This window comes from Aethalodelphis obliquidens, unplaced genomic scaffold, assembly GCF_003676395.1.
Source record: "Aethalodelphis obliquidens isolate GAN/ISIS:26980383/991018 unplaced genomic scaffold, ASM367639v1 scaffold12, whole genome shotgun sequence".
In the NCBI taxonomy this organism is placed as follows: Eukaryota; Metazoa; Chordata; class Mammalia; order Artiodactyla; family Delphinidae; genus Aethalodelphis; species Aethalodelphis obliquidens.
This window is the reverse complement of record NW_020837956.1, coordinates 30686065-30712195: the sequence shown is the minus strand read 5'-3', so window position 1 is coordinate 30712195 and position 26131 is coordinate 30686065. Positions and strand designations below refer to the sequence as shown.

The 26131-nt window shown below is 35.5% G+C and overlaps 1 protein-coding gene across 4 annotated transcripts in view; it reads right to left on the bottom strand.

The window, feature by feature from the left end:
* Nucleotides 1–26131, bottom strand: part of SMC6 (structural maintenance of chromosomes 6) — a 77017-nt gene that overhangs the window by 21449 nt on the left and 29437 nt on the right. For all 4 annotated transcript variants that reach the window (XR_003434174.1, XM_027113780.1, XM_027113781.1 and 1 more), the window contains exons 11-20: nucleotides 23867–24013; nucleotides 23520–23608; nucleotides 22960–23124; nucleotides 22371–22549; nucleotides 21107–21311; nucleotides 17464–17578; nucleotides 10485–10645; nucleotides 6945–7080; nucleotides 5621–5701; nucleotides 4341–4511 (exon numbers count right to left, since the gene is read on the bottom strand). Coding sequence is in view for 3 of the 4 variants with exons in the window: in XM_027113780.1 (XP_026969581.1) it covers nucleotides 4341–4511; nucleotides 5621–5701; nucleotides 6945–7080; nucleotides 10485–10645; nucleotides 17464–17578; nucleotides 21107–21311; nucleotides 22371–22549; nucleotides 22960–23124; nucleotides 23520–23608; nucleotides 23867–24013 (1449 nt within the window). In the remaining variant the exon portion in view is untranslated. The remainder of the gene's footprint in view (nucleotides 1–4340; nucleotides 4512–5620; nucleotides 5702–6944; nucleotides 7081–10484; nucleotides 10646–17463; nucleotides 17579–21106; nucleotides 21312–22370; nucleotides 22550–22959; nucleotides 23125–23519; nucleotides 23609–23866; nucleotides 24014–26131) is intronic.

Below are 26131 nucleotides of genomic sequence, written 5' to 3'. Positions count from 1 at the left end.
ATAACATGAATAAGTCTCAAATACACCATGCTAAATGAAAGAAGCCAGACTCAAAAGGTTACATATTATGATTCCACTTACGTGATATTATGTAAAAGGCAAAACCACAGTGATAAAGAGCAGATCAGTGATGCCAGAGATTAAGGGCGGGGGAGGTTTGGCTACGAAGGAGCCCTGTAAGGGAATTTGGGAGGGGGGTAGGGGGGAGGGATAATAGAACTGTTCTGTATCTTGATTGTGGTGTTGGGTACACAACTTCATGCATTTATCAAAACTCCTAAGTTTTGACACAAAAAAGAGTAAATTTTACCCTATTTAAATTAAAAGATGATTTTTCTTTTTTTTTTTGCGGTATGCGGGCCTCTCACTGCTGTGGCCTCTCTCGTTGCGGAGCACAGGCTCCGGACGCGCAGGCTCAGCGGCCATGGCTCACGGGCCCAGCCGCTCCATGGTATGTGGGATCTTCCCGGACCGGGGCACGAAGCCGTGTCCCCTGCATCGGCAGGTGGACTCTCAACCACTGCGCCACTAGGGAAGCCCAAAAGATGATTTATTAAAAGTGCTATATTTAAAATAATATAGATGAAAGAGAAGATCAAGAGCTCTGGAAAAATCCATCACTCAACTCTTCTAATTACTCAAAATACAGCTCTAATCACCGTAAAGATGCCAACGCTGAAGACACATGAGAAAGGTTAAAAAAATTAATTCCTTAAATGTAAATGGAAACAAAGCAGTATTTCTAAATGTTAAATATATCACTTTGTACCTGTGATTTTGTGTTCATGTATAATTAAATTAGTAGACCTAATGTCAAGTACACATTTTGATTATTTTGCCTAATAATTTCATATATGAATGGCGACTAAAATACATTTTCCTTTGTTACTGGATTTTTCCCTTCTTATGGGCATCTGCCTTCTATTTGAGTACATGCAGTAAACAAATGTCTTTAAAGGAGGCATAGCCTGGTGAAAAGATTTTATTTAGAAGATTATATATATATATACACATAGCCACCAATTGTGGCAGCTTTCTCAAATACTGATATACAGATTGACTTCTTTATCATCAATTTGGATGTTTTAAAAAATATACAGATTTCCAAACTCCACCTTTGGAGATTCCGTTTTCGTAGCTGAGAATCCCTGAATCTCAATTTTTAAAATGGCTCTTGATTTAATAACCACCAAATTAAATTTCAGTCGGTCTGTTCTTTGAGCCTAGTACTGGACATACATGCTGTGATGATCATGTTCACCCTCAAGAATCACGGTTATAAGGAAAAAGAAACGACCGCAAACCAAAACAACAGCATCAAGGAAGACAGAATATTTGGAGATATCCCAAAAAGAAAAAGAACATGTGAAGTATCTAAAAATTGCAAGTATTTACCTCATATAAAATAATAGATTTAGGCTATTTGCTGACCTAAGAATACAATTTACTGCATCTTGTTCGTACTGCTAAAAATAACTATCACTCAAGGTAGACACTTAATAATATACAGCTTTTATAGCAGAGTTCTATTAAAAATAAAAACATTGTTATATGGAGTACGGAGATACTCTGTTCCTTTACTTTGAGGAGAATAAAAGAAAATGGGTGCAATGTATATAGTAGGAGATACTACAGTTAGAAATTGCAATACCTTATGAAACAGAATGGTTAAACACTAAATTTTCTAATCATTTTTGGTAGAAACTTTCAAAATATGTCCACATTTGCTTTAGGGAACCAAATCAGCTTTCTAGAGCCAAAGGGGTCAATTATATCAGGGCAGATTTGTGCTGCTTAATCTTTTCTCCTAGCAACTTTAGAAAGGGAAAGACTTGACTTATAAAATAGGATGAAAAGAATTTAATGTTCTTTTCTCCACGTTTATCATGGCTTTTGACTTGTCCTTATATATTTAATAAATTTATATCATAGGTACCATCAAATTTAAAACTAAAAAGGAACCAAGAGAGTATTTCTTTTACTTTCATGTTGTTGATGGTGAAACAGAGACTTAGAGATATTAAAAACCAGCTAGTGACATTCATCCTGGTTTTGGGGTGAGGACTAGGTTGGATTAGATCTAAAATTAATCCTGATGTAGCCCTAAAAAGTTCAGCCTTTAAAAAGATAGGCTGAGATGCTAGAAGGGACAGAATCATTGAAAAATTTTATTCTCTTTGATGCCTAAATAACCAATTTTAGTTACCCGACAACATTGGATAAATTCCTACAGTATGTATTATAGCCACTTGCTTCATATAACTCTACATCAATTATGAGGTTTTAAAAAGCTATAGATCATTAGATCTTGGAATTTTCAAAAGCATGGTCAGCCTCAATTCAAATAAACACTTATTGTCTCTATCAGAAACTGAGAGGCCCTCCTACTCCAAAATGCAGACCATCTTTTTTGATGTAGGTCATGCTCCCTGTACAAAAAATTTAATTTGTGACTAAAGCATTAAGTTTGCAGTGTAAATCAAAATAAACTGTTCAAAGGGAGAAAAATACTGAAATCTTATGAGAAGATTTCAATGACTACATATTTGAACAGAGTATTCCACTCCTCACCACTCCTCTGACACAAAATGAACAAACATCCTGATAGCAAAGAGATTATATTTAGAAGCTGCTAATATATCACAAAGACAGTTTCTGAGGAATTAAATTCTTTTGTTAGCCAAATATTCTTGGTCCTGTTGTTACCTATTGGGATGGCTACTGGGATGTGATATTGCAAAGGAAAACCCTCTTGGCTACTGGCTGACTGCATGCAGGTTTACTGAAGGACTCATCTAGCTTTCACTTATTTGCAACCAAGGCAAAGAACTTAAGACCAAGAATTCTTACTGCCTTCTGCCCATATTTTCCGCTCTTGAACTTATCTACGCACTCCCAATTCCAGGAGTTGCGTTAGCCTACACGTCCCTAAAAGAACAGAACACAGCTTATCCTTCATTTTTTGTTTTTAATTTTAAGCTATCTGGGACAATTCGGATGCTAATTATTTCTTTTCCTATATTGTTTTAGCATACTTTATCATTTTGATTTTAAGTTTCCCTGCTCAATCCTCCACCCATTTAAAATTTTCTTTTATCTCATCTTTGTTTTAACTTCACTGCTCTAATTTCTGAGTTTTGAATTCTCTCTCTCCTATTCCTGACAATTTTCATACTTATTTTATTTCTTCTTATTCTATTTCCTTTTAAAAACTAATTTTGTCTTCTTTTTTATCTTGGACTTTTTGTGTTTTTAATTCCAATTTCCTGTAGTAACGACTTTGTTTTTTTCAATAGTATCCTACTTTTTTCCTTCCTCAAAACTTTATTATTAAAATTTTATATTCTTCTTAATCAGTTATTTATCAGTCTATTTTCCCATTTTTTATTCTTATCTCAAATAGAAAAAAAGTAAACCACCTTGCATTACAACAGCAGGCAGGAATCACAGCTCTGTGGAAAGCAGCTATAGAGAGGCCACCACAAACAGAGGAAAGTTGTTTCTGCTCGGGTCCTCCTCTGACTTCCTTTAATAAATTATGTTTTCTAAAATTGACAATGGAGACAATTACAGTAAAGTTCATATGCATGCAAATTCTTTAAAATTTTTAAAATATCTAAATACATTTTGATTCAAAGGGGTAATTTTCCTGCAAAAAAAGGGGGTTATATTGTCAATAAACCTTTCTCCTCTTAAAACATACTATTAATTCTTCTCAATGTCTTATAAATAAAATTTGAGGTTTCGAGAATAATTGAGTTATTCATAAAAATGGGAGTGATAATAAGCTACTTGACAACAAAGCTATTAAACGTGGTGAAATTTACAGAATTTAATTGTTAAATAGCTTTATTTCCCTAATTTGGTTCCAAAAAGTATGTGCTTTAGAAAAAAAAAAAAGGCCGATTGAATTCTAGGTGGAATATAATGCAGATATGTTAATAAATGGGAATTGGGTAGCATTTTATTTCAAGCTGGCTTTTATATCAACTAATTCTTCAACTATTGCAGAAAAGTGGGACAAGAGAACAGATAAGCTGGACAGATAAGATGTCCTGCCTCTAGTTCTAAAAGAAGAAAAAATCTCACAAAATAAAAAGGTAACAAAAGCTGTAATCTTCTGGGGGATCAGAAATTTGGCAATTTATTCTCCTTAAAGGCATGAGCAGAGTGTTTAATTCTAATTGATCTAATGACGAAAAGCTGGTTTACAGCCCGGTTTTATACAGTTACATTTACATTTAGCCATAAATTCTGTTGAGGTAATATCTAGCCGGTATACAGTGTATATAAAACTGAAACATAAAAAATATATATAGTAGAGTAACAATAATACATACCTTAAGTGGATCTGCTAGCTCTGATAGCTGATTAATTTTCTGTTTAATTGCATCATACTTGTTTTCCGCTTCTATTTTCAGACTTTTAAAATGTTCCATATTCTCTTTTTGTTGTTCCATGTTTTTCTCAACCATTTTCATTTTGATTTTATTTTCTTGAGCTTCATCTTCCTGGCAACATTTACAGAGCATACAGAATTAGTTAAAACACTTTTAAGTAATCAAATAGAAAAACAGTACAAACAATTCTAGAAGAGGAGAAACTATAGGCTACAAGTAAATCAGATTAAAGACAAATACAAAGAACAAATTATGATATTTTCATACTCTTAATGGTAAATTAGGAGGTAGAAGAAATAGGTTCAAAAATAGAAAAGGATTACATTTAGAAGACAAACTACATTGTGCTTGAGGTCATAATCAAAAGGGGTAACTTTTATTCTATCTACTCACTTTTTCTTTCAAAATATAATGTATATAAATATATATCTTATGCCAGACAATGTGTTAGATGCTGAGTAAACAAAAATAAACAAGACACAGTCCATACCTTTAAGAAATTTAGTCTATCAGTAAAAGTAATGAAAGCAGAAAAACACTAAGTGGAAAACCAGATTACTAATAAAAAATGAAGACAAATTCTTATTAGAGTAAAGCTCCATTGGTGCAGGGACTTGAACTGTTTTGTTCACTGTTGTGTCCCTCAGCATTTAACATGATGCCTGGTAGAGAGTAGACAATTGGTAAAAACTGATTCATTTTAACAAGACTCTGCAATCTATCTAATTCACTACTTATGGTAACCCAGAGAGCTGAGCTGAATGTCATAAAAAGATGTCTAAGAGAAATTAAAATAGAGTAACAAATATGCGGTGAATTAAAACCATTAACTTGGAAAAAAGAAAATAATGCCAAGAGGCCAACTTCAACTGACTAAAAGATATCACTAATATTGATACTGATTAATTCTGAAAAAAACTGCTAGGTAGTTTGGTTTGAAAGGGCACTATTTACATAATAAACTCTGATAAAGTTTTATTTCCTGTATCAACAGAAGAAGACAAAACCAATTACAATGCATGCAAGTTACATATACAAAATATTAAGGAACTTGAAGGCCATACACCAGGTAGTTTCTACCTTCTTTGTAAATGGATAAAGCAATAATAAAAAGTAGCCTCAAAAAAGGATTTTTTTATAAAGCTGAGAGTAGATACTCTTAACTTAAATGACAGATTTCTCCTTTAACATTACATTGAAATTGAGGAAAAGAATCTTACCAAGGTTGCAATATCTACAGACTGGTGTTCTTCTATATTCTCAAGTTCCCGAATTTCAGAAATACTTCTTCTTATTTTCATCTTTTGAAAAACAGTATTTAGATTTTAGTAAATAGAAACAAATGAAAAATAAAAACAAAAACCCTGGGCAAGGATGTATTAATCAACAAAGTTCTACTCTGCTTTATGTTACAGAAGGATTCCATAGTTAATGAAAGAGACACATTAGTATTAAATGAACCAAAGAAAAGTATGTATAGAGTCTGCCTTGATCACCATTATTGCTAATCCACTCTCATGCAAAGCAGATATAAGTACTCCACCTTAGCATTTAAAATGATGACAGTGTTGAGTCCACAGAGAAAGTACTTTCCTGAAACATCCAGTCTCAAGTTATGGAAAGATTACTCCAGTGGTTCTTAAAGTCCAATCCCACTATCTCCTGGGTGTCTCTGAGACTCTTTCAGAGGGTCCATGAAGTCAACACTATTTTCATAAAAACACTAAGGCATTATTTATTTATTTATTTAAAAGCCTTTTTTTTTTTTTTTAATTTATTTTATTTTATTTATTTTTGGCTGTGTTGGGTCTTTGTTGCTGCGCTCAGGCTTCTCATTGTGGTGGCTTCTCCTGTTGCAGAGCACAGGCTCTAGGTGCGCGGGCTTCAGTAGTTGTGGCACGCGGGGTCAGTAGCTGGGGTTCGCGGGCTCTAGAGCGCAGGCTCAGTAGTTGTGGCGCACAGGCTTACCTGCTCTCTGGCACGTGGGATCTTCCCGGACCAGGGCTCAAACCCGTGTCCCCTGCATTGGCAGGCAGATTCTTAACCCCTGTGCCACCAGGGAAGCCCGGCATTACTTTTTTTTTTAAGACCAATTTTACTATGGATTTCTTACAGGTGTACAGGAGGTTTATAATTATGATGTGTAATATTGCAACAGACTGATTACAGAAGCTGATATGACAGTTCAGGTGAATTTTATTAAACCAGATGTTAGAGATTTTAAAAAATATAAAAAACGTCAATCTTTTTACTAAATCTTTTTGGTTTTGGAAAATAGTTATTTTTTATAAAAATGTTATTTATGTTAACACATAATGTACTTATTATTTTTAAATGAATTAATAAACATTCTTAAATTTTGCTTTAATTTTTAATAACATGAATACTGATAGATAAAACCCAAACAAGCAAAAGCTCTTTTAAGATTGTAAAGGGGCTTGAGGCCAAAATAGTTGAGAACTATTCGTCTAACTAAATGAATGTTAAGACCTTAAAAATAACTTGGAAATGATTAAGTTGAGAAAACAAATGATGTTTTTTTACCTTTAACTCTTTATAATGCAGTTGGCGCCTTCTAAGAAGTTCTTCATTGTGTTTAATATCCTTTTCAAGGGCAGACAAATGTTGCTGAAGATTTGATATCTGGGCTTTCTTATTTTCAACCTCATTCTCCAAGTCACTTAATAGAGAAGAGAGGGTAAAAAAATACTTCAAATTTACTTCTGAATATTACAAATATTTAGATCTTTACAAAGAAAGCCCTATTTTTAATAGCTTTTTTGCAAAACCTATGCAGTTAAACCAGTTCTCTATTCCTACGAAGTAATTCAAAACATGAAAATACAGAGATTTCAAAAAAACATCTTCTAAACTGGAATTAAATTTTACTTACTTCATTAGTAAGTATTTATGATTTATCTGTGGTAGGCATTGTGCACAGTGATAGGCAGAGGTAGAAAAAAAATTAAGGCATAAAGGAATCAAACAAAAAGGCAAAACATCAGGAAATAAACCATAACATTGAAATGTGAACAGGACACTGCACTATATGTCCACAATACGACGGGAACCTAAGAGTAAGTCTGGGAGAAGTGACAACTGACTTGTGTTCTCTGAAGTTTTCACCAGATGGACCACCTAGAGAAGATGGAAAGAAATACACGAAGGCACAAAGAGATGAAAAACAAATAAGACTGAAGGTCAGTAAAACTGAAGGTCAGCTCAACATTTTCTGTGGTGAATAAATGCTATGAATGTGTGGGGAGTGAAAGGGAAGGAGAGGAGGACAATGAAAAGAGGTGGAGGGAAAGGTCGGCAGATGCCAAAGCCATAAGGGGTCTCTATGCCAGCAGAGGCAACTGTCTTTCAGAAGTGATCTTTTCCTGTTTCACTGACTCTGTCTTCTAAAACTCTGTGCCTGGTGGAAGAGAACCACCTGTGCAATTAAGAACGACTCTTCTCTGACAAAGAGTATGCCAGATTTCACTAAGATGCACACTTTTCCACATTTTAACATCTCTGAATTCTGAAATCACCTTCCAGTCCATGGTTCAACTATCAATACTTTTCTTTTTTACTGGTATATAAAATAACAGAGCATCTTAAATTTGATGAACTATTAGAACCGTGCTACCTTGTGGAATTCTCAAAATTAAAAACAAAAACAATGATGTTAGCTGAACGAATGAAAAACAAATGAGAAAAAGACAAAGAGGAGAATAAGTGTGGTATATCTGGTAAAAATGGAGCCAGAGGCAAAAACTGTTTCAGAGCCATCTTTCATCAACAGGAACCTGCCAGTGCTGAGTTGATGAGGGTATAGAAAAGCCTACTTCATATACTCATAGTGTGGGAGGGGGTTAGGGAATCAATTGCTCTGTAGTCATTTGGCAATTGCTATTAAATGATCAACTTATATAATAATAAAATAAAATTTAAATATTTATTTTAATAAATATTAAGGCTCATTTAGTATTATTAAGTGTTAAAATATTAGTAATTGTTTAATGTTATTAAATATTTAAAATCAGGTCATAAATTGTATGTTAATAAAACAATGAATTTAAAAATTTTTAAATTCACATATTCTTTGACTCAGCATTTTCACCATTTAGAATTTAATCTATGCACATACTTTCAGAAGTATGCCAAGATACACATGTGCGTTCTCACTGCAGCACTGCGATAGTAGGAGAAAACTGCAGATAACACGTATGTCCATCAACAGGAACTGGTCAGGTAGATTATGGAACAGCCAAACCAAGGGGCAGCTCTAAGTGTCCTGATATGGAACAATCTCCAAGATATAATATTGAGACAAAAAGCAAGACACAGAAACCATATGTGTACTTATACAGAGCACAAATGGATGAACCTTGAAAACATTATACCTAAGTGGGGGGCAAAGGACTTCACTTTTCATTGCATTCATTTCTGTACTGTTTGAATTTTCTCACCATATGCCTATATTACTTTTAATCATTTTTAAAATGTCAGCAGGGACTGTGGAGAGATGGAATTATAAGCTACTTTTGTTTTCCAATTTATATTTTCTGTATTTAAAAAACACCAGTGAATTATTTTAAATTTCCAAATATCAGACAACTATCATACTGGTTCAGGTCAAAATAAATGACACAAATATCATTTAAGTATCATGATAACTTAGTACATTTTCAATCAATAAAGTTTATCAAGGTGAGAAACAATTTTTAAAAAACCAATGTTCACCTGGCTTTTAAAACAAAAGCTCTGTCCACTACACATTGATGCAAATATTTTAGCTAAAACTGAAGCCAATTATTAACTTCATAAGTAAGTGTTAAACCATTACTACTAAAATGCTAGAATCAGGGATCCTGATTTGCTGCTGATACACTTACTACCTTTTCCAAGAATGTCATACTTTTTTTAAAGATGTGGAACACAAATGCACAAGGCATTTTTTGTTGAAAGAAAAAGCATGAATTACACACAGTAACATTACCATGATATTGTTTATACATTTACATTCATGTTTGCTTGAGTACTATATAATTTAGTCTTACCCAGTTAAGAATTAGAAGGGCCTGATTTAAATGTCATGGCACAGCGGACAAAAATTTATCACTTTACAGGTCACTTTTATACAGGTACGTTCACACATTGATGAATTTTCATCTATCCTATCACAAAGATTCAGTGTCAATTTAAAATGTGTGTTGAGTGCTGTAATAACAAGTTGCAGGTCACTCAACAGTTTTCTGTTGCTAAAAAAGAAATTTTACTAAACTTCCCAATATCCACTATGGTTATTTTGCTTTATGCTGCTCTCATAATCATACAAAAATAACTAATATAATTTGAAAATCAGGTATTTAAAAAAAAACCCTCATTTCCCCCTATATATAAAAGCCATTTAGAATACTTTCACCTTTACTCAGTTTTCTTAGATAGTGCTTTTACCTAAGTTCTATGTTCTTCTGCTTGAGGTCTTCTAGGTCACTAATTCAGCTCCACCTTACCAATTCATCAACTGATAGTTCAGTTGGGAAAATCATGCTTTTTACATACCAAAAATTCTTTTTGCACACGTTTGAATCTTATTAAGTACCTTTAGTTTTTTGTTTGGCTTTTCACTGCATCTCCTCTAGCAGCTCTATCTCCCTAAGCATTTGATCTAACGGTGCCGACTGATTTTTCTTCTAGAACAGTGTGACTCAAAGTACCAGGCAGAGACACAGCAAGGACCTTGAGCCAGAATGTATACCCAGCACACTTGTACTCTCGCTGAGAAAAATCAGCAAAACTAAACAATGGTATAGTGATGTAGCTGATTTACATTCTGAGTTAAGCTCCTTACCTCCTTGCAGACAGGTAATAATCAATGTGCAGACCAGCTCATCAAGCCCAGAATACTGTCATCAAAGTCATGATGGAAAATAACCATCAATCTAGAATTCTACATCCAGCTAAATGATCTTTTAAGACCAACAGATCACTCACAATTCTTCACTGACATAACTACTAATAGAGTAATATGAAAAGAAATGAACCCCAAAGAACTAGTGGGAATAATACAGTAAAGCTACACTGGACACTAACCTTATTTCAGAATCCACATCTCTGCTGAGAAACTTAGGTCTTGTATATTCAGATGAATAATAACGCCCTGCAAAAACTTGATCACCATCAGCAGTAAAAGCTTCTCTACAATTCTTGGGTGGGTTTTGGGACTGCATTACTGCACGAGCTACAGAATTATTCTAAAAAAACAGAGGGGAAAATACATTTTAAAAATATGCCAAAGCATTTCTGTTGTATATAATTTCAAAATATTACCTAAATTACCAAAAATTTTGGTAATAGGTATTACCAAAAATACCTATTCAAGTATTTTTATTTAAACATTCAAATGAAATAATTCCATGAGAAAAATAAAATAATTTAAAAAACAACTTTCAAGATTCAAAGAATTAAACTATTAAGAGTCTTAAAAACATAAGAAATGATGTTTTATGACAAACTGATTTTTTTTTTGAATTTTATTTATTTTTTATACAGCAGGTTCTTATTAGTCATACATTTTATACATATCAGTGTATACATGTCAATCTCAATCTCTCAGTTCATCACACAACACCCCCACCCCCCCCCCCCCCCCTCCCCCCACTTGGTGTCCATACCTTTGTTCTCTACATCTGTGTCTCTTATTTCTGCCCTGCAAACCGGTTCATCTGTACCATTTTTCTAGGTTCCACATATATGCATTAATATACGATATTTGTTTTTCTCTTTCTGACTTACTTCACTCTGTATGACAGTCTCTAGATCAATCCAAGTCTCTACAAATGACCCAATTTCATTCCTTTTTATGGCTGAGTAATATTCCATTGTATATATGTACCACATCTTCTTTATCCATTCGTCTGTCAATGCACATTTAGGTTGCTTCCATGACCTGGCTGGTGTAAATAGTGCTGCAATGAACAATGGAGGGCATGTGTCTTTTTGAATTATGGTTTTCTCTGGGTATATGCCCAGTAGTGGGATTGCTGGGTAATACAGTAATTCTATTTTTAGTTTTTCAAGGAACCTCCATACTGTTCTCCATAGTGGCTGTATCAATTTACATTCCCACCAAGCGTGCAAGAGGGTTCCCTTTTCTCCACACCCTCTCCAGCATTTGTTGTTTGTAGATCTTCTGATGATGCCTATTCTAACTGGTGTGAGGTGATACCCCATCATAGTTTTGCTTTGCATTTCTCTAATATTTAGTGATGTTGAGCAGCTTTTCATGTGCGTCTTGGCCATCTGTATGTCTTCTTTGGAGAAATGTCTATTTAGGTCTTCTCATTTTTTGATTGTTTTTTTTCTTTTTTAATATTGAGCTGCATGAGCTGTTTATGTATTTTGGAGATTAATCCTTTGCCCGTTGATTCATTTGCAAATATTATCTCCCATTCTGAGGGTTGCCTTTTCGTCTTGTTTGTAGTTTCCTTTGCTGTGCAAAAGCTTTTAAGTTTCATTAGGTCCCATTTGTTTATTTTTATTTCCATTACTCTAAGAGGTGGATAAAAAAATATCTTGCTGTGATTTATGTCGAAGAGTGTTCGTCCTATGTTTTCCTCTAAGAGTTTTAGAGCGTCCGGTCTTACATTTAGGTCTCTAAATCATTTTGAGTTTATTTTTGTGTATGGTGTTAGGGAGTGTTCTAATTTCATTCTTTTACATGTAGCTGTCCAGTTTTCCCAGCACCACTTATTGAAGAGACTGTCTTTTCTCCATTGTATATCCTTGCCTCCTTTGTCATAGATTAGTTGACCATAGGTGCATGAGTTTATCTCTGGGATTTCTATCCTGTTCCATTGATCTATATTTCTGTTTTTGTACCAGTACCATATTGTCTTGATGACTGTAGCTTTGTAGTATAGTCTGAAGTAAGGGAGTCTGATTCTTCCAGCTCCATTTCTTTTCCTCGAGATTGCTTTGGCTATTCGGGGTCTTTTGTGTCTCCATACAAATTTTAAGATTTTTTGTTCTAGTTCTGTAAAAAATGCCACTGTTAATTTGATAGGGATTGCACTGAATCTGTAGATTGCTTTGGATAGTATAGTCATTTTCACAATATTGATTCTTCCAATCCAAGAACATGGTATATCTCTCCATCTGCTTGTGTCATCTTTGATTTCTTTCATCAGTGTCTTATAGTTTACTGAGTACAGGTCTTTTACCTCCTTAGGTAGGTTTATTCCTAGGTATTTGATTCTTTTTGTTGCAGTGGTGAATGGGATTGTTCCCTTAATTTCTGTTTCTGATCTTTCGTTGTTAGTGTATAGGAATACAAGATTTCTGTGCATTAATTTTGTATCCTGCAACTTTACCAAATCCATTGATTAGCTCTAGTAGTTTTCTGGTGGCATTTTTAGGATTCTCTATGTATAGTATCATGTCATCTGCAAACAGTGACAGTTTTACTTTTTATTTTCCACTGTGTATTACTTTTATTTCTTTTTCTTCTCTGATTGCTGTGGCTAGGACTTCCAAAACTATGTTGAATATAGTGGTGAGATGGACATCCTTGTCTTGTTCCTGATCTTAGAGGAAATGCTTTCAGTTTTTCACCACTGAGAATGATGTCTGCTGTGGGTATGTCTTATATGGCCTTTATTATGTTGAGGTGGGTTCCCTCTATGCCCACTTCCTGGAGAGTTTTTATCATAAATGGGTGTTGAATTTTGTAAAAAGCTTTTTCTGAATCTATTGAGATGATCAAATGGTTTTTATTCTTCAATTTGTTAATATGTTGTATCACATTGATTAATTTGAGTATATCGAAGAAGCCTTGCATCCCTGGGATAAATCCCACTTGATCATGGTGTATGATCCTTTTAACGTGTTGCTGGATTCTGTTTGCTAGTATTTTGTTGAGGATTTTTGCATCTATATTCATCAGTGATATTGGTCTTTAATTTTCTTTTTTTGTAGTATCTTTGTCTGGTTTTGGTATCAGAGTGATGGTGGCCTCATAGAATGGGTTTGGGAGTGTTCCTTCCTCTGCAATTTTTTGGAAGAGTTTGAGAAGGATGGGTGTTAGCTCTTCCCTAAATGTTTGATAGAATTCACCTGTGAAGTCATCTGGTCCTGGACTTTTGTTTGTTGGAAGATTTTTAATCACAGTTTCAAGTTCATTACTTGTGATTGGTCTGTTCATATTTTCTATTTCTTCCTGGTTCAGTCTTGGAAGGTTATACCTTTCTAAGAATTTGTCCATTTCTTCCAGGTTGTCCATTTTATTGGCATAGAGTTGCTTGTAGTAGTCTCTTAGGATGCTTTGTATTTCTGTGGTGTCTGTTGTAACTTCTCCTTTTTCATTTCTACTTTTATTGATTGGAGTCGTCTCCCTCTTTTTCTTGATGAGTCTGGTTAATGGTTTATCAATTTTGTGTATCTTCTCAAAGAACCAGCTTTTAGTTTTATTGATCTTTGCTATTGTTTTCTTTGTTTCTATTTCATTTATTTCTGCTCTGATCTTTATGATTTCTTTCCTTCTACTAACTTTGGGTTTTGTTTGTTCTTCTTTCTCTAGTTCCTTTAGGTGTAAGGTTAGATTGTTTATTTGAGATTTTTCTTGTTTCTTCAGGTAGGCTTGTAGTGCTATAAACTTCCCTCTTAGAACTGCTTTTGCTGCATTCCATAGGTTTTGGATTGTCTTGTGTTCATTGTCATTTGTCTCTAGGTATTTTTTAATTTCCTCTTTGATTTCTTCAGTGCGCTCTTGGTTATTTAGTAACGTATAAAATAACCTCCATGTATTTGTGTTTTTTACATTTTTTCCCCTGTAATTGATTTCTAATCTAATAGCATTGTGGTCAGAAAAGATGCTTGATATGATTTCAATCTTCTTAAATTTACTAAGTCTTGATTTGTGACACAAGATGTGATCTATCCTGGAGAATGTTCCATGCGCACTTGAGAAGAAAGTGTAATCTGCTGTTTTTGGATGGAATGTCCTATAAATATCAATTAAATCTATCTGGTCTACTGTGTCATTTAAAGCTTGTGTTTCCTTATTAATTTTCTGTTTGGATGATCTGTCCATTGTTGTAAGTGAGGTGTTAAAGTCCCTCACTATTATTGTGTTATTTTCGACTTCCTCTTTTATAGCTGTTAGCAGTTGCCTTATGTATTGAGGTGCTCCTATGTTGGGTGTATATATATTTATAATTGTTATATCTTCTTTTTGGATTGATCCCTTTATCATTATGTAGTGTCCTCCCTTGTCCCTTGTATGCGTCCCTAGGTCTGAAATGGGTCTGTTGTAGACAGTATATATATGGGTCTTGTTTTTGTATCCATTCAGTGAGCCTGTGTCTTTTGGTTGGAGCATTTAATCCATTCACGTTTAAGGTAATTATCGATATGTATGCTCCTATTACCATTTTCTTAATTTTTATGGGTTTGTTTTTGTAGGTCCTTTTCTTCTCTTGTGTTTCTCACTTAGAGAAGTTCCTTTAGCATTTGTTGTAGAGCTGGTTTATGGTGCTGAATTCTCTTAGCTTTTGCTTGTGTGTAAAGCTTTTGATTTCTCCATCAACTCTGAATGAGATACTTGCTGGGTAGAGTAATATTGATTGTACGTTTTCCCTTTCATCACTTTAAATATATCATGCTACTCCCTTGTGGCTTGTAGAGCTTCTGCTGAGAAATCAGCTGTTAACCTTATGGGTGTTCTCTAGTATGATATTTGTCATTTTCCCTTGTTGCTGTCAATAATTTTTATTTTTATTTAATTTTTGTCAGTTTGATTACTATGTGTCTCAGCGTGTTTCTCCTTGGGTTTACCCTGTCTGGGACTCTCTGTGTTTCCTGGACTTGGGTGACTATTTCCTTTCCCATGTTAGGGAAGTTTTTCACTATAATCACTTCAAATATTTTCTCTGGTCCTTTCTCTCTCTCTCTCTCTCTCTTCTCCCCTGGGACCACTGTAATGCGAATGTTGTTACATTTAATGGTGTCCCAGGGGTCTCTTAGGCTGTCTTCATTTCTTTTTGTTCTTTTTTCTTTATTCTGTTCCACAGCAGTGAATTCCACCATTCTGTCTTCCAGGTCACTTATCCGTTCTTCTGCCTCAGTTATTCTGCTATTGATTCCTTGTAGTGTATTTTTTATTTCAGTTATTGTACTGTTCATCACTGTTTGTTTGTTCTTTAATTCTTCTAGGTCTTTGTTAAACATTTCTTGCATCTTCTCAATCTTTGCCTCCATTCTTTTCCAAGGTCCTGGATCATCTTCACTATCATTATTCTGAATTCTTTTTCTGGAAGGTTGCCTATCCCCACTTCATTTAGTTATTTTTCTGGGGTTTTATCTTTTTCCTTCATCTGGTACAAAGTCCTCTGCCTTTTCATTTTGTCTATCTTTCTGTGAATGTGGTTTTCCTTCCACAGGCTGCAGAACTGTAGTTCTTCTTGCTTCTGCTGTCTGACCTTTGGTGGATGAGGCTATCTAAGAGGCTTGTGCAGGTTTCCTGATGGGAGGGACTGGTGGTGGGTAGAACTGGGTGTTGCTCTGGTGGGCAGAGCTCACTAAAACTTTAATCCTGTTTTCTGCTGATGGGTGGGGCTGGGTTCCCTCTCTGTTGGTTGTTTGCCCTGTGGCGACCCAGCACTGGAGTCTTCCCAGCTCTTTGGTGGGGTATTGGCTGACTCTGGGAGGGCTCATGCCAAGGAGTACTTCCCAGAACTTCTGCTGCCAGTGTCCTTGTCCCCACGGCGAGCCACAGCCAACCCCCACCTCTGCAGGAGACCCTCCCACACTAGCAGGGAGGTCTGGTTCAGTCTCCTATGGGGGTCACTGCTCCTTCCCCTGGGTCCTGATGTACACACTACTTTGTGTGTGCCCTCTAAGAATGGAGTCTCTGTTTCTCCCAGTCCTGTCGAAGTCCTGCAATCAAACCCTGCTAGCCTTCAAAGTCTGATTCTCTAGGAATTCCTCCTCCCATTGCCAGAACCCCAGGTTGGGAAGCCTGACGTGGGGCTCAGAACCTTCACTCCAGTGGGTGGAGTTCTATGGTATAAGTGTTCTCCAGTTTGTGAGTCACCCACGCAGCCGTTATGGGATTTGATTTTATTGTGATTGCACCCCTCCTACCATCTCATTGCAGCTTCTCCTTTGTCTTTGGATGTGGGGTATCTTTTTTGTAAGATACCAGATACTGGTCAGTTCCAGTGTCTTCCTGTCGATGACTGTTCAGCAGTTAGTTGTGATTCTGGGGCTCTCGCAAGAGGGAGTGAGCACACGTCCTTCTACTCCGCCATCTTGAACCAATCTCCCTGATAAGATTTTATTTTTAAATTCTAATATTGCTATCCACTAAAGTTAAAGATTTTAAGTACTTTTTCACATGAAAATATTTACCTTAGAAATCTTATTTTTCATAGAAAAATGAAATCTTATTTTTTCTAAATGTCTTTTACACCCTAGAAAAGATGTGAGTGAACAGCAAATTCCAATAAAAGATTAGTACACTGAATTATGTAGGAAAAGCCTGGAAATATTTAGTATTTTACTTCCTAGAGGAAGTAAAAAGAGGATTAGGCTTAACTGAGGCCTAATCAACCTTCCTTGGAACAGACCTTTACAAGAGGACTTCATTATTTTCTTTCAAGTATCTGTCTAAAATATGAGAGGGCCAAGCCCACAAATAATTACAATATGAACTTGCAATTCACATATACACATTTGGATGATTGATGTCATTGCCTCTCAGGTTCCATTAATGAGAAAAAGAGACTCTGTTTGTATTAATTACAGATTTGTTTTGAATTCCCTTGTCCCTTCTCAGCAAATTTATGCCAATAGATGAAACACAAATATTGGTGATCTAATCTAACAAGTACATATCAATAGAAATATGTACACTGATGAAGAATAAACAATGATTTATTTTACAGAACTCAAAGTTTTTTTAAGAAAAGAATTCATAAAATATCAAGTACGTAAGCAGAATAGGAATTTACATAACCAACCTCAGTTTAGGAAATTTAGAATAATATAAAATACAGCAAGCATCTGGTCTTACTTTGATCAGCAGCACTGTCTCTATGCTTCTCATGTCAATTAGGCTATTTGTGACAACTGCATTATCTATTTCTAAAGCTGTCAGAACTGTTGGGAACTCTGGATGATAAGCAGCTCTAGGAGACAAAAATATATAAGGATTAACTTACCAAATGGTAATTATACATGTATATTTTTTAAATGGGTGACGAGATGATGGATAGTAACAAGACATGGAAAATATGTGATAACGTTTGAAAACATCTGTAATAGGTTTATTTTATTTTATTAGCAAACATTTATATATTACTATGTGCTAGGCACTGTTCTAAGCATATTATAAATACAGTTGACCCGTGAACAACACGAGTTTGAACTGCATAGGTCCACTTATATGTGGATTCTTTTTCAATGAATACAGTATGCACTGCAATATCCATGGTTGTCAGAATCAGCAGATGCGGACTGTGGCTACAGAGGACCAAGTATGGGGCTTGAGCATCCACAGATTTTTATACCCACAGAGGGATATCCCTGTGGAAACCTGTATTAGCTCATTTAATCCTCAAAACAACTATATGAGATAGATAATATCATTCGCTCTTTTTTTTTTTTTTCCCAAATGAGCTGCAGCGAGTTTAATAAGTTCCCCAATGTCATAAAGGTAAGAGGTCAGGCTAGGATTTAAACCAGGCAGCTCAGCTCTAGAACCCAGCAGATTCTCAATCATTATGTTCTATTGCCTGTTATACTTAATCATTACAATTTTCTTAAATCTTATACTCTATCACACAAACATAAAAGTCATTTAATTAAAACACATTGGGAAAAGGCAATGGCATTCTTACTGCTTTCTTAGTTCTAGAATTCCAAAACAAAGAAATATCTTTGTATATATGTTTTCCACTTATTCATTCATTAATTCAACATGTATTTACTGAGCACCTACTATGTGCAAGATGCTGTTCAGAGGATAAGGAGATAGCACTAAACAAAACAGACTACATCCTTCTCCCCATGGAGCTTACACTCTACTGAAGGAAGACAGAAAAATGAAGAAAAAGTGGCATACTGTGCTTTTTCACACAGAAAGTGTCAGGAAAAGCCTTGCTAAGGTGTCAACAGGCAGACACCTGAGGAAATGGGAGTTACATTAGCATAATGAAGAAGAGCATTTCGTGCCCAGGGAGCAGCATTTGCAAAGGCCCTAAGAGGGCTGTTGGAGAAGCCGGGAGGCCAGTGTGCTGTGGTGGACGAGCAGTGCTGGGAGTGCTACTGGACACAAGGACAGGAGAGATGGCAAGAGGACGGGTCATGTGGGTCCGAGAGGTCGCAGTTAGGCCTAAAGAGGATGAGAAAGTACAGGACAATTTGAGCAGAGGAATGACATGGTCTGACTTTACTCTGGCTGTGATATTGAAAGTGTGGATGGAAGGGAACCAGAAGCAAAACTCACTTGAGATATGATAATGGTGTGAACCAGGGTAGCACTGCAGAAGTGTTTAGATCCTGGATACATTTATAAAGTACAGCCAGTAGGATGTGGGATGGCAGAAAGAAGTCAAGGATGACTGAGGTCTTGGCTTGAGCAACTGAAAAATGGAGATGGGGGTGACTATAGGAAGAGCAGTTTTTAGGGTGGATCTCAGGAGTTTGGCTTTTAGATATGTTAAGTTTCAAATGTCTTTTGGACATCAAAGTGGAAAATATAAACTGAATGTATTATATTCTGGAGTTCAGAGGAAAGAGCCCAGCTAGAAACATAATGTGGTGATCATCAGTGTATGGACTATATTTTAAGCCATGAAACTGGATGAGTTCACCCAGGAAGTAAGTGCTGGGAGTAGGTGCACATGGAGAGGAGGTCTGGAACACTGATACTGGAGGTTCCCAAGTGAGGAGAAATAAGCAGAAGACATTACAAAAGAATACCTAGAGATGTGCGAAAACAAGAAGAGTGACATCCTAGGGACCAAGTAAAAAAAGTGTTTCAGGAAGAATTAAACGATCAGCTGAATCAAATACTGCTGGTAGGTCAAGTCAGCGAGTGGGAAGGAAGGACGACAGGACCAAGCCAAGCAAGGCTCACTGGCGCCTGGACAAGAGCTGCTCTGGTATGTGATGAAGCTATAAAAACTTGACTGGAGTACGTTCAAGAAAGAAGGGGAAGAGAGAAGTTAGTGACACAGACAACTCTTCTGAGAAGTTTTTCCTGTTAAAAAGAGGCAGAAAAATAGGATAGTAACCTTAGGACAGAGTTCAAGTGGAAGTAAAAACAAAGATAGGAAAGAATAGGGGGTGGGCGCTCTAGAAACATCAAGCAGTGCCAATGAAACAACGCAGGGAGTGAGGGGAGAGAGGATAGGGAGCCCGAGTCTAAGAGGGAGGGGACGTGGAAGGGGATTGTGGTGAAGCATAGGCTCTGGCCAGTCCGCTGAAAGCACAGGTTCCTGTGCTAGGAAGGAGCAAGTATTTTCGAGCAGGCACATGCCACTGCTAGACAGGCTGCTCCCACTAGCTTGCTCTAAAGCACCCAGTCACAACCACCCCTTCCTTTTGCTCTACTTCCCTGGGATGCACTTCATATTTAGTTTATATCACAATTAGTTTTGCCTGCTGAGAGATGCTGTAACATCGGTCGAGGAAAACTAAAAGTAGGAAGGAATAGTAGCAATAATGTGTCAGTAATGAGACAAGGAAAGGACAAGTATGGAATAGGCTCACTAAACAACATAATGTAGAAAGCCTAAAGAGGACGAGAGGGACAAAGGAAAAACCGCACATCAAATTCTAGGCGAGCACAGTGAGCCTCACTGGTAAGAGGAATTATAGGACAAAATGATTTGGTGATCCTAATTAAGCTTAGAAGAAAACTTTAATAAAAACGTGATTTATAAAGTCAAGTAAAAGGAAAAATACCACAATCAAATTAAATATAGAAAAAACACGCTTAAAATGAAGGGCATTTTTAATGTTTCCAAATATAAGGCAATTGAAAAAAGCAAAAATTGGATTTATAAGAAAAAGTGGAGTGGGAGAGAAAAGAAATTTTAAAACAATCTGTTAATAGGAATATATATATAGGAATATATATATATACAGGAATATATATACATAGGAATATACATATAGGGATATAGAGAGGACTATATATATATATGTAGGAACACACACACACATACACGTGTATCTTTAAAAGTAAAGTGATTAGCTAGCCAGCAGCTAACGAAGAAGGCAATTTGGGTCTGGTGCCCTTGAGGTTTGTTAGGGTCATTAAAGAAAACAATCACAGCTCTTTATGGGATCTGTAAACCACCCAGAGTTGAACTGTGAGTAATGAGCGCCAAAGTTCTTCCGTACGCCCTCCCTCTTAACGTGGCCAGGTCTGCACCATTTCCCTCTTCAGTACAATTTCTAAGCCACACAACGTCTACTTCCCAGTATGTCTCCCCAAACAGATCTCACGTGAGGACCTTAAAGGCAGGGAGTATCTCTCATTTATCTATGTATCTCCAATGCCTAAGATTCAAATTAAAGACGTGGCTTGATGGAATTTTACAAATCAGGAGTGTAGATATGGTTAACATTAAAAATGTTTTAACTCTTTCTGAGCTTGCACGTAACTAAGCTAAACCAGAAACAGTATTTAATTACTGATGCCTTACCTGTGTCTTACATCATACACCTCATTCCGAAACTCAGAAACTATTATCTGTGGCCGTGATGTCCCTGGTGAGTAAAACCTTTTCATCAGTGCCTGAAGCACTCTTTCATCAGCATGATTATGGCAACAATAGGCTTGCAGAAGTCCTTTCAAGCAAGATTCAATGGCCAAAGCAAGCTCAGTGTCCCGAAGATGAATGCAAGCTCCTAAAAGTGAGAGAAAATTATTAAAAGCCCATAAATACTTGAAATGTTAATGTAACCATCTTTATAATAGTTCATAAATGACTTTAAAATATTTTCATATGAAGCAATTTAAATGATATTATAGATCTCATTTTAACCAAATGGGAAATACCCCATCCCACTGGATACACTGGGGAGAAAACCCACCAAATCCTGTGAAAAGTTATCTCGCTCTGATGTAAATCAACAGTATTTCTCGTATGTGTATATATATATATATAAAATACTATTCCAGCCTCTGAATGGTGTTTTGAAAATCAAGCCAAAAGGGTTATAGACTCTTCACTATTTTCTGTAAAACTGATTAATATTGAAATTTTAGATTTAGAGAGGGAAAAAAATACCTCATCTATTGAAATGGATCCTGGTATAGAGGTACATGTCATTTAAATGAAGAGACATTACTACAATACTTAATACAGTACATAATACTGTACTTATACAGTACTTTACTAAAAAAGTATATTTATAGCATCATTTTCACCTAATGATGTACAGAATTAGAGATAACTCCTCAGAACTCAACTGATTTTTTTTCTCATGTATATATGAGGATAACTAGATAACCTCAGGCTTATAGTTGAAAGAGGACTTAGAAGTAATGTTGTCCAAACCTAAATAGAAACTTAAAGAGACAAGTCATTTTATCAAGTTTTACACAAAACTCAGGTGATTGGCCTTTTAACTATATCTTGATATCACTGAATTTTCCTACTAATCAATTACATGCAAATTAGTTCATTCATTTATTCATTCAAAAAAAATAAAAAGCAAATTATTCAACTCTATAATTACTTTTCCTTTTCCTAAGTTCTCTTTCTTTTGGCTTTTTTATGCTTAAAATATACAAAAGGAAAGTTTAAAGTGATTTTATCATTTCTTAAAATATGTACAAAGTCTACATATAACTACATGGTTCTTCGATAACAGTGTTTTAAAATTATATTCAACAGACTCCTTCCAGAAAATAAAGATGTACTTCTAATTTTTATTATATACTGACTAATTGGTGACAAATACCTAAAGGGCCTACAGGTTTACGGGTAAAATGCCTCCGTCTGTAAGCATCATCTATGGCTTCCAGAAGAGCTGGAACATGAGGGCCAAATCTTTTCAGTCGATCAGTTTTACTGTCTTTCAATTCTTTCAGTTGCCTCTGATTATAGTTCAGTGTATTCTTCACATCTAACTCTTCTCTCCTACAAAATACAAGTGGAAAAACAAAACAGATATGTGATACGGTTAAACAGAAATACTCAGTCTTTTCCCCTAATACCTGCATACCAGTGAATGACACAGCTGCCCTAAAAACTAAAAGCGGATCTCTTCATTTGAAAACAAGTGTGTTACCAGGAAAAATTAGTCAGAAGACCTCAAAACTTAGCATGGAAAAAAAAAAAATGCAGTCGTGACGAGGACTAGAAATCCCAGAAACTGTCCAATTCTACAAGTTTAAGAAGTCTTATTAGGAAAGTGATTTTAAAAGATCCCTTATTATGAGGAAGAAGAAGAACAACAACAAAAAAAACATGTATTCTCTTTTCATATAAAGAGGAAAACTAGATGATTTTCAAATAACTGAAAAAAGTATAAGAATGTGGACACTTACTTAATTCTGGTATGTTCTTCTTTGTCCTTTTCTACGGCTTGCTGAAATTGTTCGATCTCTTGATTGACTGAACTTTCTTGATCCTGTAAGACCTTTACTCTTTCTTTTAACGAAGATATTTTTTTTTGCCTTTCCAACCGTTCAGGTTCCAAAGACTGATCAGCACTAATGGTAAATAATACAAAGTGGAAAATGTTCAATGAAAAACCTAACATTTAAAAAACATAAAGCAGGGCTTCCCTGGTGGCGCAGTGGTTGAGAGTCTGCCTGCCGATGCAGGGGACACGGGTTCGTGCCCCGGTCCGGGAAGATGCCACATGCCATGGAGTGGCTGGGCCCGTGAGCCGTGGCCGCTGAGCCTGCGCGTCTGGAGCCTGTGCTCCGCAACGGGAGAGGCCACAACAGTGAGAGGCCCGCGTACAACAAAAAACAAAAAAAACCATAAAGCAATGTGATAAAATTCCTTTAGCAATAATACAGAAAATAAAATATTCCATTTCACCTGGATTACTTTATTACAAAATGAGATAACTATGAAAATTGCAAAGTAACTATCTTACCTTTTTCTCAGTTCTTCAATTCTTTTACAAAGTTGCTCATCATCTTTCTTTAATGCTCTATACTCGTTTAGGGAATGGTTGTATAAAACCTAAAAAAAAAAATCAGACATACTTTAGTAAAATGAAAAACAAATACCCCATTCAAGACCACTTTTGCCAAATCGTCAAATCAGAGGGTGAATATATGCAGAAATATATTTTTAAAACAACATACATATATGGTCATATGAAATCATTATATTTTTTAAAGTCTGAAAGCAACACAATTACAAAAACCTCTACTTTTAAAAATAAATGAACAGTATTTACAGTTGATATGCAATTTTTAATACTGGAAAAGCTCTCACCTCAGCTTCATTATAGGCCCTCTTCTTGGAAGTCAGATCTGCTTTCAATGCCATACATTCTGGTGCTCGTGCATTTGTCTCTTGACTAATCTTTTCTAGTTTATCTTGAATATCCTTGTACTTTTTTTCTGCTTCATTAAGTCTGACCTTTAAGAAAATAACATCGTTGGAGGATATTTTATTTTTCTCCAATAAACAGAAAAAATAAAAAAATAATTATATATGGTTCACATTTCAAATAAACTTAATTTTGCTCTAACTAAACTCGAGACATTAATTAGGTCAACAAACATAATTATATGAAGTGTTAAATATGTATTTTTTAATTGAAATATTGATTTACAATATTATGTCAGTTTCAGGTGTATAGCAAAGTGATTCAGTTATACATATACATAGATATATATAGATAGGTACATATCTATGTATCTATCTATTATTCTTTTTCAGATTCTTTTCCATTATAGGTTATTACAAGATATTGAATATAGTTCCCTGTACTATACAGTAAGCCCTTGTTGTTTATTTTATATATAGTGGTATGTATATATTAAACCCATACTCCTAATTTACCCTCACCCCTTGCCCCTTTGGTAACCATAAATTTGGCTTCTATGTCTGTGAGGCTGTTTCTGTTTTGTTAATAAGTTCATTTGTATCATTTTTGAGATTCCACATATAAGTGATATCATGTAATATTTGTCTTTCTCTGTCTGACTTACTTCACTTAGTACAATAATCTCTAGGTCCACCGATGTTGCTGCAAATGGCAGTTATCTCATTATTTTTTATGGCAGAGTAATATTCCACTGTGTGTGTGTGTGTGTGTGTGTGTGTGTGTGTGTGTGTGTGTGTGTGTACCACATCTTCTTTATCCATTCATCTGATGATGGACACTTAGGCTGCTTCCATGTCTTGGCTATTATAAATAGTGCTGCTATGAACACTGAGGTGCATGTATCTTTTTTAATTAAAGTTTTCATCTTTTTTTGATATATGCCTAGGAGTGGGATTGCTGGGTCGTATGGTAACTCTATTTTTAGTTTTTTAAGGAACCTCCATACTGTTCTCCATAGTGGCTGCACCAATTTACATTCCCACCAACAGTGCAGGAGGGTTCCCTTTTCTCCACACCTTCTCCAGCATCTATTATTTGTAGACTTTTTGATGATGGCCATTCTGACTGGTGTGAGGTGATACCTCATTGTAGTTTTGATTTGCATTTCTCTAATAATTTGAAATGCTAAAATATATTTTAATTCCACATTTAGCTTTCCAATAAATGTGCTATCTTCTGGGGATACAAAGATATAGTAACAACCGTCTTCAAGTAACACAATTAAAGGGAGACAGACACAGTTTAGCAGAGAAACAAACATACAAATAGATCATGCAGTTTGGATGCAATAATGCTTAAGTAGGGTATGTATATTTGTAATTGTGAAAGCACGAGGAAGAATTTATAGGTCTGTCAGAAAAAGTTAGGGATGCCTTCAAAGAAGCATTTGAGCTGAAACTTGGAAGATTACTCAAAATGTACCAGGAAAAAAGCTGGGGAAAAGTGTTACAGGGAGTTGGAAAAGCATGTGGAAAGGCATTAAAACCATTTTAGGAATTAAAATTATTTCTGGAGCTTGAACTGAGAGGGTAGTGGTGGCAGATGAGATGAAGGGGTAGAAGGACTTTGAATTCCATGATCAGCTTACAACTTAAACCTCTAGACAACAGGGAAACAAGATACCAAACTATATGTAAATCTATAATGGAACTATATGTAAATCTATACGTACAACCACTTTGGAAGCACATGGAAGGCAAGGTAAAGGGAAAAATTAAAGGAAATGATGTCAGTAAGAAGTTAATGTAATGTTCTGGGACAAAAATAATTAGGGACCAAAATGTCACACTGAAAACAGGAATAGATTAGAAGGGAAAAATATGAGAACTACTTAGTTCAGAGATCAGCAAATTTTTTCTAGAAAGAGCCAGATAGTGTATACTTCAGGCTTTGTGGGCTATAAAGTCCCTGTCACAGCTATTCCAGTAGAAATGCTAAGTTTGAAGTGTCTGGAACATGTAGGTAAAGATGGGAAGACAAATATTTGAACGAAGTGCTCAGGATAAAAGTTTGATTAGGAGATACAGATTAGGGAATTGTCAATATGTAGTCTATTTAGGAAACATTATATAGAATGGTAGTGTAGTTCTGTTATTAAGACATCAGTAGTATAATCTCTATGTTTTTTATAAAAATTGAAGTTGGTC